This window comes from Malania oleifera, chromosome 2, assembly GCF_029873635.1.
Source record: "Malania oleifera isolate guangnan ecotype guangnan chromosome 2, ASM2987363v1, whole genome shotgun sequence".
In the NCBI taxonomy this organism is placed as follows: domain Eukaryota; kingdom Viridiplantae; phylum Streptophyta; class Magnoliopsida; order Santalales; family Ximeniaceae; genus Malania; species Malania oleifera.
The window spans coordinates 127,221,951-127,234,340 of NC_080418.1; the positions used below are offsets into that span (position 1 = coordinate 127,221,951).

General features: G+C 40.9%; 1 protein-coding gene across 1 annotated transcript; it reads right to left on the reverse strand.

The window, feature by feature from the left end:
• Window positions 1–4,063: 4,063 nt before the first annotated feature.
• LOC131148011 (GDSL esterase/lipase At1g71250-like) lies at window positions 4,064–6,633 on the reverse strand. Its single transcript, XM_058097749.1, has 3 exons — window positions 6,278–6,633; window positions 4,990–5,622; window positions 4,064–4,452 (listed from the first exon to the last, which is right to left on the reverse strand). The coding sequence occupies exons 1-3, from the start codon at window positions 6,573–6,575 to the stop codon at window positions 4,205–4,207; spliced, it is 1,179 nt and encodes a 392-aa protein (XP_057953732.1). The 5' UTR covers window positions 6,576–6,633; the 3' UTR covers window positions 4,064–4,204.
• Window positions 6,634–12,390: the final 5,757 nt, after the last annotated feature.

Consider the following 12,390-nt stretch of genomic DNA (forward strand, 5'->3'; position numbering starts at 1 on the left):
ATTCCGTAGTGCCTTGAGTCAGAGCTCAAGAACAACTCTCGGGAAGACATTGTAGAGTGGCCATAGTAGACTCACCAATAGGAAAAGAAGACCGGAGTAGAGGAAAACGAAAGAAGATCAAACGGTCGACTGATCCCGTTTCCTACTGAAGCCGAGTCACCCCATCTGAAGAAGGTACTCCGTAGTGCCTTGAGTTAGAGCTCAAGAACAATCATCGGGAAGACGCTGTAGACTAACCCCTGCAGATTCACAGACAGGAAAGGAAGACCGGAGGAGAAAAAGACGATAGGTAAAACCAACAAACTTTCTTTTCCTATGTTACATCTCCGCCCCCTTTCCGAACCGGCCTCTTCTGGTTTATTTGATTTTATTTGATTTTTTGTTTTTTTTATTTTAAATAGCTTCTTTTTAACCCATAAAAAACAAAAAAAAAAAAAGAAATTTCATAAAAGATACAAAAATTCAGAACAATTTTCAAAGAAGATTCAAAAATTTTTAAGGCTTTGAAACTTATTTACATTTGAAAATTTTTGAAGAAAATCCAAGAAAGTTTCCAACATGTTTGGCAAAGGTTAGATCTATTTCTTTACATTCAAAATTTTCAAAAATACATTCTAAAGTCATATCTTTAAAACTACGTCTTTCATGATTGTTGTCTAAAATTTTGTTGTATTCAAAAGAACATTAGAAAACTCTGAAAAATCAATGGTCTCGATCAAGACCTTAAACTGGTTTTCCCCCAAACTGGTCAACGTTTAACCGGTTCACCATTCCCGTACCGGTTCACCCCGGTTTTCTCCATTTCGCTTATATACTATTATTATATCCAGAAAATTTACAAAAATCACAAAATTTTTAGACATTCCAAAAATATTTTCATATTTTGATTTCAATTGATTTTATTTGTGTTATTTGGAAAGTTCGGGAAAAATCACAAAAATCATTTTCACACTTAGGAAAAATCACAAAAATATCTTTTTAGGCACAAAAATTATTCCAATCCTGAACAAATTTCAAAAACCTCCCGGAATATTATTTTTGATACTAAAAAAAAAAAACCTATAGATTTCAAAACCCCTGGGAGCGTATTTTGTATCCTATCTTCGATTTTCCTTCCCGATGATTGCAAACAAGAACATTGACTCTTCGGAGTACTAGATTGCCCTGATTATGAGGGAATACCTATAAAGTATTTTCATTCTTTTGATTTTTAAAAGGGAGTAATCTTTAAATACTTATTAAATTTATTTTGGGATAATTCTTTATTAATCTAGTACGGTTCGTAAGAACGGGCGTGTAGGAGGTGCTAATACCTTCCCCTCGCGTAACCGTGCTCCCAAACTCGACTCTGGTAACGCAGACCGATTTTACCCCTAATGAGGTAACAATCGAGTGTTCTAACCGCGCTTCCAAAGGTTAGTGGCGACTCCACCACACATCGTTTTCCACAAAAATCACATTTTTTAAAATCACACATTTCCATCCATTCTTCCCAGTTCGCAAGTTGAACCCATTTTTAAAGCAGAGATTGGTTCTCTGGGCCGGGTTCGGGACGTTGCGACATAAGAAATGTTGTGCGCATGAAAATACTGAAGTTTAATACTGGGGGTTTTCAGTTCCGGAGTATTGGTCAGGAAATCCCTTAGGTGTTAAACTTGAATGCTTTTGGGTAAAAACTTTCTACTCCATATGTGAGTTTTTGACAGTTGAGAAAAATATTGTATGTTTAGAAATACTGAACTTTAATTCTGAGGATTTTTCATTTTCAAGGTGTTAAGTTAGGAACCCTGTGGGTGTGGGGCAGTTTTATTAGGAGCTTTTCAAGAATCAGGTAAGGGAATAAACTAAACTAGTTTCCGTTTTTGAGAAAATGCTTATATATATATATATATATATATATATATATATATGTTTTATACTTGCAAAATACTGTGAAAATGATCGTATGTTGAATATGTGAAAAAATCTATTGTGTGGCATGAGTAAAAATGTTGTGAAATACTGTTTTTTTGGGGATGTGGATGATATGAAATTTTTATGATGGAAAATCAGCGTACGGGCCAAGATTTTATTTGATTTGCCGGCGTACGGGCTGTGCTATGTGACTGTGATTGCCGGCGTACGGGCCCTGCTATGAGATGTGATTTACCGGCATACGGGCCGTGCTATGTGATTACTGTTTGCCAGCGTACGGGCTGTGCTATGTGTAGCTGGCGTACGAGCCGAGCTATGATAAAATGTGAAATACCGGCGTACGAGCCGATGATTTTTATGATACATGTATATATGTGAAATGACATGATTGATGTGAAAATAAATAAAATTAGATATTTATGTATCACGGTTTCAGTATATGTATATGATATCAGAACCTGATTGGCTTGATTTAGGCTAGCACTTGCACGGTACCGTTGCTATGTGTCCATGGTCCTCGTGATCATGATATCTGTGTTAACGCCGCTGTACAGAGTGATGTGAGATTGGATGGTCGATGTGGTTATGTTCGAGGAGTGTGCTGTTATCGCCCCTGGTGTACGGACCAGTCTGAGTAGACCCATCGAACCTACAGACTAGACTATCGACTTGGCAGTGGTCGGCCAACCATTGTTAGGTCCCGCCTTTGGGCCACACAACCTAGTCATGTGGGGGTAATACATAACAACAGTCAGCTAACCTACCAGGATTGTTTTATGATATTATTATTATGATATGAGATGAGATATGTTATGAAAATGCAGTATGTTCTGTCATGTTGATTTATATATATATATATATATATATGTTTTCCCAGATTTGATGATACAGTACTAAATGTGTTATATATGATATATGTTGAACACAAATTACTCATGTTGTTAGACACTTGTATTAGTTTATTTCCCTTACTGAGAGGTGTCTTACCCCTAAATTTCATTAACTTTTCAGGAGCCCCGAATAACCCGCAGAATTAGTGTTGTTTATCTGCCCTCTACGAAGGGTAAGTCTTGGTAGGGACAGTTAGATTTTTGAGGTAATTGTCCCTAAATTTACTTTTGGGATGTATATACTAAGAGTTAGTGGTTGTAGTACTCTAGTATGTATTAGGCACATTATGATGAGATGTATATAATTTTATACTTTTTGATGCGTAGACTTCTGCTGTATGTTTTGTTATATCCCTGATACCCACGGGTCCAGGTGGATGGTGACCTGCTGAACTGGATTGTAGAATATGTAGTATTGATCTTATGATGTTGATAATATATATAAAAAAAAAATTGTGAAAAATGAGCAGGTCATGACATGTTTAATGTGTCAAAAATCACACATTAGTTTTATCTTAATCATTACTAGGTTTTTTTTTTTTTTTAATTTATTTTTTGAGGCAGTTTCTACAGGGGCAAAAACAAGAGACTCAAATGGACTAAAGTAGGTAATACTCAAACGAAGTTCAGTAATGATTGTTGCATTTACTTTCAAAGCCACCTTGAGGTATTGCATAGAAGAGAGTTTCATGTAGGAAGAATTGGAGGTAACTGCTTGATAAAATAAAGAAATAAGGAGAAGAGAAAAAAAAGAAGTTACCCAATCTTTGATCCAATTGATCAAAGTTGGTTCATAAATTAGAATCCCAAGTCAATAACATAACACTTCAAATAATAACTCCTTAAATAAAATTTCACAAACTAATCAGTCTAAAATGAGAAACCATTTCAAGATTTTCTTCTTTGGTGATATAAAGAGCTCAGAAATAAAAAACATTCTCAGTCGGTAAATCCGTAAATGCCTGATAAAATCATCTGGCACCACTTCATACATAAAGTTGTGTAGAGAACTCATCCATAAGCAGGCCAGCAATCAGATTCATATCACCAAGCCAAATATCAGCATCATTTTTAATCTTCACAAGCAAACCTATCAACAAGATCACCAACATTATTTGCACTAGCTGTGACTAATTCAGGCATTGCTGCATTAGCCAAACACCTGGTAGAAATATTTCTTCTGGAGTTTACGAACAAAATCATGTGCAATTTATAGATGGCAATAATAGAAGATGGTCACAACAGGTTAGACAAGTGGCTGAACCAACCATGAATTCATATTCACATTGAAGAAGGAAAAAGTTAGTAAGTTCGACTATGAAATCTCCAGCAAGCACTTTGAGTTACAAAAGGAAACCACATATACTTGCCAAGTCAAGCCTTTGGATGTACATGTTGCATCACATGAGGAACGATGCCCCTGCAGTTGACACCATTTCCCGGACGGTACTAGGGCGGCAAATGTCGGTGAGTGGTTGGCCTGACCAAGCCGAGTCAGCGAGCAAGGAGTTGACAGCTTGGCTTGGGTTGTAGAAGTCCCACCAGACATGGGTTGAGGCTTGAGGGCAGGCCATCTCCATGGAGGCACACCCACTCATCCCCCCATACCAACCAAGGCCACAGCATGCACTTCTTGCATTCTCAAATCCTGAATTTGCAACAGGGAGAAACACGCATACATCATCACTACCACAGGAACATATTGGCCTAGCTCATTTCAAATGGTAATCTAAGAAATGCCCAGTGGGGGGATATTGGGTTTGAATTTGGACAAATTTTTAATATAATTATATATTATATTTTAGACAAATCCAATATAAATCCAAATTGAAGATTCTCTAAACATAGGGTAAGTATATTTTCACTTGCTGCAAGTGAAAACAGGAGGAAGGGAAAACATGTAAGAGGAGCAGTGTGCGCCATCTTGTTCTTGTTTGGTTAAGAAAAACAAAAATGGAAAGAAAGAATCGATTCTCAACTGGCATGTTTCTTTCCAGCTATGTTTTCTTACTCTTGGATGGATTGGTATAACTTGAGAGAAGCAAAAACGTTCATTCTCTCTCTTTCTTCTGTTTTCAATCTCAAGAAATAAAAAACGAAGAGTACGTTGTTCGCTCCCCTTTCCCTTCTCCAGGCCCATCAAACACGATGGAAATTTCCAAAAGAAAGAAAGAAAGAGTCGTACCGTAGAATTTTGGATTGGATAATATCTGCATAATCCCTTGGTACACATCACAGAAGACTATCTGGGCATCAGGAAACTCCATGTTAAGTTCCGCAATGCGCCCTTCCAGTAACGTATTGTAGTCCAAAACCAACTGGTTAATCCCTTCCACGCAACCCCTTCCATCATCATCTCCTCCGGTGAAGTTATACCACTTCCAAACCATCCGGGGTGTGCATCCCAGAGGCAGTGTACCCATGCACACGATCTTCCTAACGTTCACATTGTAAAGGTTCCTTACAACATTTGCCATTTGGTTAACCATGATATGAGCGAACCGTCGGTCACCATAGTCCCGACGCACCCCGAAGGGGTTGCGGAAGAGTAGGTTGATGTAGTCATCTTTGCCAAAAGAGAGGTAGAAGAAGGAGGATTTGATGAACCGGTAGGCGTAGTCCTGGCCAAGATGCAGCTGCAGCAGCTGAAAGGTCTCGAAAGCTTGGCGAACCTGTTGGTCCAGAGACTGGTGGTTCTGGCTGTTGATGTTCATGATGGTTGCTTGGGCTGAACCAAAGTTCAGGCCTGCTAGAAGCCCTTCAATTGTTCCATTCTGGGCATAGAATGCTGGCGTGTAGGGCAACCCCATCTTCTTTGCTGCATTAAACCATGCAAATTCGTTAATGGTTATCAGATACCACCAACTGATAACAGAGATTATACATATAATCTTCTTAGCTAGCTGCATTCTATAAACGGAAAATTATCCAACTATTGAACATTTGAACTTATGTCAGATAATCTTCGGAGCAAATTTCACCAAACTAATGGCCAAACACATCGGGGGAAAAGAAGAAACAAAGTGTAAGGGGGTATTATGTCAGTGTGTCTATCTGTGAGTTCAAAGGGGAAAATTGAATAGTATCAAAATAAAAATAGGGGACATGCCTATTCTTGCAGAAGGCATTGCAAGCAACCATACTGATTGATAATTTTCCGCTCCCCCTGACTTGAATAGCTCATTTTGGCCCCAGGAAAGACTGAAACTCAATTCAATTCCCACCAAAAAAATAAAAAAGGAAACACCACGGATGCATTTATAATGAAAATAAGGCCAATTTCTATTTCATGACAGGGGATTTTGGGGGAAGAGAACGAAAAAAAATAAAATTAAGGGGGCTAACCCTGATTCCAGATATCTAAAGAATTCAACCACAAATTCCAAGAAAGAAATCAAGAAACAGAGAGAGAGAGAGAGAGAGAGAGAGAGAGAGAGAGAGAGAGAGAGAGAGAGAGAGAGAGAGAGAGAGACCGAGGAGGTGGGGAAGAAGGGTAGTATCAGAGCCATTGCACGGGTGTAAGGAGAGATTTCGGCGGAGAAGAGGGTAGAAGAGGGTGTTGTCTCCGCAATCAACGGAAGAGTCACCCAATACAAACAATGCTGAGACGCTTCTACCGCTAGATGACCCATTTTCCACCGGCCTCCTAGCATGGATTTTCCCCGGGAAAACAGCAACAAGAAGCAGCAGTAGCAGCACAAGCACCATTTCTCTTGTTCTTCTTCTTCTTCTTGCTTTCTCCACTAGACTATTCTGCTCAAATCCTCCCATTTCTCTTATCCTTCTTTCTCCCTTCCTCTGTTCTTCAGTTGTCTGCTCAGCACTCTCTAGTCTTGAATTGAATCTCGTCTTCTTGAATAGAAATAAAAAGCTTTTTCCCGCATGCAAACTTCATCACCTCTCTCTCTCTCTCTCTCTCTCTCTCTCTCTGGTATTTGAAAAATTGCAATAGATTCAGGGTTTAGGCCCAATTACACTTGCTTCCTTTTTGTTGCTGGCTGGACCTAATAGTCACCTGAAGCAGTAAACTCCGGCCCAAGTTGACACAAGGCCTGAGCGTAGAGCCCAAAACCAGAGTCCTTGGTCAGTCAAGACGCCCTTCAGTCATGGCCTTGACCTGCGTTTTTGTTACCTGTTTTCTTTCTTCCACCAGTTACAAATCTGCAATGTGTTAGGGGCGACAATGTAATGTGATAAATGAAATAGAGAGAGACTACTTTAATTTTATGGATATATAATGGATATCTAAATTACTGTGATGATGTTTGTATGATTGTTCATTTGAATGAAATAAAACAAATAGTTCTTTTCATTGTCATATCTTGTCATCTCAGACTGAGATGTATCCTACTGTGTTATGAATATCCTTTATACATGAATGTCTTGCCTATATGCTCTATTGTCATTTATCTTGATGTAGTTCTCATTTCCAGTGGTTGGGGATACATATTTGGTGCTCATGTCTGCAGGGTTGAACTTGTAATTAATAGTTGACTTGGTTGGGGGAGAGCTCTCGATGAGTGCCGCGTGGCCTCTTGTTACGAGTTAAGCTTGTTTAGGGCATTATGTTTGCCTGTGACCACTTATCTCGTGTGCTTAGGATGGGTTTCCATCATCTAAATACTACTGTAGGGTTATTTTCTGCTAGTAGAGTCTTTGTAAGCCAAATAAGGCAGTATGACTCCTCGGTCACTTTGATGTTTCCTAGTGCCAGGATGATAATTACATAAAAACCTCTTTAGGGGAGGGTGAGTGTTCATCAGTCATTGTAAAACTCACTAACAATTGTCAACGTGCTTAGCCTACTTGCCTCCCTCGCTAAGTACAACATGTCAACGGAGGATTTGTTAATGAATTACGTTTGCTTCAATGTTTACTGCTTGCTTGCCACGACTTTTATGAATTGATTATTATTTCCGTTGCCATCTGAATGAATGTTAATGAAAGTGCTTCATGGATGAATGTAGGTAAACGATAGGCTAGCTAATTAAGCAAGAGTGCTTTAGCTAGCGCCGCACGGCCCTTCACAACGGTGTGAAAATAGTCGGACCGTGACATTTGGTATCAGAGCCAAGTCGATGACACTTGGTGAGAGCCCAAGGTTGAGTTGCTACGTGAATTCGATTGCCTTCGTTGTTGGATTTGGGAAGCTTTGGTAAGTGACCATGACACCAAACACTGCTGAGAGGATCAGCGTGCTAGAAGCACAAGTTGAGACAACAACCAACACTATGGCCACGGAGGTAGCCCAGATGAGAGAACTTGTTGATGAGATGATGGGATCACAGAAACATCAAACAAGTTTGATAGGCGACATGTCAGAGGACTTTCGTCACACAGTTGAAACTTTGTAGGTCCGGATGACTGATCTGGATGCAAAAATGAATCTGATGGTTCTTGCTATGGGGAACTCGAACACTCCAGGAGTTAGTAAGACTAAGGTGCCAGAACCCAGGACGTATGGGGGTGCCCGAGATGCCAAGGAGTTAGAGAACTTCTTGTTTGATGTGGAGCAGTACTTTCGCGTTGTGAGGATGGCCTCAGAATAGGCAAAGGTCAATACTACGACCATGTACTTGGTTGGTGATGCCAAACTGTGGTGGCGTACCAAGTACAGAAAAATTGAAAATGGAAGCTGTGTAATTGATAGTTGGGCAGACTTGAAGAGAGAGCTCAAGACCCAATTCTTTCCTGAGAATGTTGAGTATAATGTAAGGTAAAAACTGAGAGATCTCAAGCATACGGGGTCGATCAGCGAATATGTGAAACAATTTTCTGCTTTAATGTTGAATATTCGAGATATGTCGGAGAAGGACAAGTTGTTCTATTTTCTTGAGGGGATGAAACCATGGGCAAGAACTGAACTTCATAGGCAAAGGGTTCAAGACTTGTCAACTGCACAAACGGCTGCAGAACGCTTCACTGACTACGCTGGTGATGATACTGCTTCATCCAAATGGTTTGGAGGAGAGGGAAATAGTGGAAAGTCTTTCAAGAAAGGCAAACCCAAGAGTGGGGGAGCCGACTCTAAATCATCAACCTCACAGGAAGCTTCGTCGTCTCAAGGGTTCAACACACCCAATGGAAAAGGGAAGAGTAAACTTGAGTGTTTCTTGTGTCGAGGTCCTCATAGAGTTTTTGAGTGCCCTCACAAAGCATCACTTAATGCTTTACAGGCTTCCATTGCAGAGTAGGCAGTGGAAGACGATGGGGAAGAGGATGATGCCCCGAGGGTGGGTTCAGTGCGGCTGGTGAACGCATTGGAAAAGTAGGCAAAAACACCGAAAGTTACATGAGCAAAAGGGTTAATGTTTGTGGACTTGAGGATAAATGGGAAGAGTACTCGCGCTATGGTGGATACGGGAGCTACTTATAATTTTGTTTCGCAGTTGGAAGTAGGGAGACTCAACTTATCCTTAAAGAAGGATACAGGACGCATGAAAGCAGTTAACTATGTAGCCCAGCCTACTCTGGGAGTAGCTAAGCAAGTGGCTATAAAGTTTGGACAGTGGGAAGGTCATGCGAATTTCACAACGGTGCCATTGGATGAATTTCCAGTCATTCTAGGAATGGAGTTCCTAAGGGGGACGAGGGAAGTGCTGATGCCTTCGGCTGGTTCCCTGTGTCTGATGGGAGATCACTCGTGCATGGTGCAAGTCGTTGCAACGAAAGGAGACGAAGGGAAGTCCCTTTCAGCCATACAACTCAATGAGGGACTGGGTAAGGGTGAGCAGACACGTCTAGCCACGGTGGTGGTAGACAAAGAAGTAGGCCAAGAGCTAGAACCTACGACCATCCAAGTGGTGTTGGATGAGGATAAGGAGGTGTTGCCGGATAAGCTGCCTCAAAATTTGCCTTCACGACGGACTATGGAACAAGAGATCAAGTTGTTATCAGGAGTGAAACAACCTACTAAAGGGCCATGTCGGATTGCGCCTCTTGAGATAGTAGAGTTGGGGAAACAGCTTGATGAAGTGGAAGCGGGATGTGTTCACCCTTCCAAAACACCGTTGGGAGCATCGGTGTTGTTTCAGAGGAAACATGAAGAACATCTACAGAACGTGTTCGACAGGCTGAGGGAAAACAGTCTAGATTTGAAGAAGAAGAATTTCTCTTTCACTCGGCGGAGCAACAAATTCCTTGGTCAAGTGGTTGAACAAGGTTGTATCCGGAGGGGTATGAAGAAGGTAAGGATGATTCAAGAACGGAAGATCCACACGACAGTGAAGGAGTTGCGTTCCTTTCTTGGCCTTACTAGATACTGCAGGAATTTAGTTGAGGGGTATTCGCAGAGAATGACTCCAATGACAGGACTATTGGGGAGGTATTATTGGCCGCACACGGGGGATTATGTGGTTAATTATACCAAAACTTGTCTCACTTGCTAACAAGACAAGGGGGAGCGGAAGAAGTATGGTACTTTCATAGTCGTACCAAAGTACTGTTCGGCAGAGGGGACGACACAATTGTTCCTTGTGACTATTGTGAGATATTGGGGTTTTCCCCAAGTTATTATTTGTGACCAAGATTTAATGTTCACTGACAACTTCTTAACAGAGTTTTTCAGGATATTCAGGTCACATCTTGACATCTCTTTGAGTTATCATCGACAGACAGACGGACAGATGAAAAGATTCAGAGAGCTACTAGATGAGTACTTGTGCCATTGTGTCAATGACAACTAGAAGAATGGCATGCAACTACTTGATGTGGCTCCGTTTTGTGGCAACTCCCAAAGGCGCTCAACAACCAACAAGAGCCCTTTTGAGCTTGTTACAGACTAGCTGCCGCTGTTACCTCATACAGTGGGTGAGCCGTACAGACGAAAGAGTCCTAGGGCATACGTCTGCACTAGTGAAGGGAGACAGAATGCAGACTTTGCCCAAGCCTATCTGGAGAAAGCTTCTGAGCAGATGAAGAAGTGGGCAGATTAGGAGAGAAGACCGCAGTTTCATGTCAAGTGCCTCAAGCCATTCAACACCAACACCAACGACCTGAGCAGAAGTCAGTCAAACAGCGCAGAGTTGAAGACAGTGCAACTTGACAGACATGAAGTTGAAGAGATCCTTACAGATAGAAAGTTCATATCCTCAAGGAAGAAGGGACATAAGTTCCTAGTGAAGTGGAAGTGCCTTGATGACAAAGAAATCAGCTGGATTTCTGCGGAAGATTTGAAGCCATTCGTGGACAAAGTTAAAGTGTACCTATCGCCAAAAGTCTACGAGGATGTCAACCGCATAAGTGGGGGAGAATGTCATGCGCTAAGCTTGTTCAGGGCATTATGCTTGCCTGTGACCACTTATCTCGTGCGCTTAGGATGAGTTTCCATCATGTAAATACTAGTGTAGGGTTATTTTCTACTAGTAGAGTCTTTGTAAGCCAAATAAGGCAGTATGACTCCTCAGTCACTTTGATATTTCCTAGTGTTAGGATGATAATTACATAAAAACCTCTTTAGGGGAGGGTGAGTGTTCATTAGTCATTGTAAAACTCACTAGCAATTGTCAACGTGCTTAGCCTACTTGCCTCCCTCGCTAAGTACAACATGTCAATTGAGGATTTGTTAATGAATTACGTTTGCTTCAATGTTTATTGCTTGCTTGCCACAGCTTTCATGAATTGATTATTGTTTCTGATGCTATCTGAATGAATGTTAATGAAAGTGCTTCATGGATGAATGTTGGTAAACGATAGGCTGGCTAGTTAAGCAAGAGTGCTTTAACTAGCGCCGCACAGCCTTTCACAACGGTGTGAAAATAGTCGGATCGTGACACCCCTCATTGAGCCTAATTTGGGGGTTTGTGACAGTTGGTATCAGAGCATAGTGTATGCGAGCACCATGAATGACAAAATGAGAACTTCAAAGTCTATAAAGACGGAGTGCGTTTAGGCTTTTGATGCACTAGTGGCAAAACTCAAAACCTTGGAGACGAAGTTCTTCGAACTCCAAGTGTTTGTGGAGGAATTGTTAGAAGAGAGAGGTGTGCCAATAGAGCTTGAGACCGCTAGAGAAAACACCAGAAGAAATCTTTATAGTGTATTTGAGTTTGAGAAGAGAATTGTAGAACTTAAGAAATTCATTCCACATATAAAATTCTTGGAGAAAAGACCAATAGAGTTTGAGAGCTTATAGAGGAACATTGAGCAGTTAGAAGCCTTTGATAATATGCTAAAACTCATTGAGGGCATGATGCCATCCCTTTCATCCCAAGGAGGAGAGTCAGTAGAGCATGAGGCCTCCCTACGGGAGTAAACTGATAATTTTTATTTGCTTGCAGAAAATGTCAAAGAATCCATTAGTACCATGAAAGAGGATTGGATGGAGGTGGGCAAGCTTTGGAACCTAACAGATCAATTTCAGAAGGACTTATAGGAGGTGAGTACTAAGTTAAACGCAGTAGCATAGATGTCTCGAAGACCGATAATCGATAACATTGGGGGAACTCGGATTAAGGTGCTAGAACCTAAATGTTATGGGGGGTGCTCGAGCTGCAAAGGAGTTAGATAACTTCATTTTTGACTTAGAACACTACTTCAAGTGCTCAAGTATAAATCTAGAGGAGGATCGAGTTAACATTGCAACAAT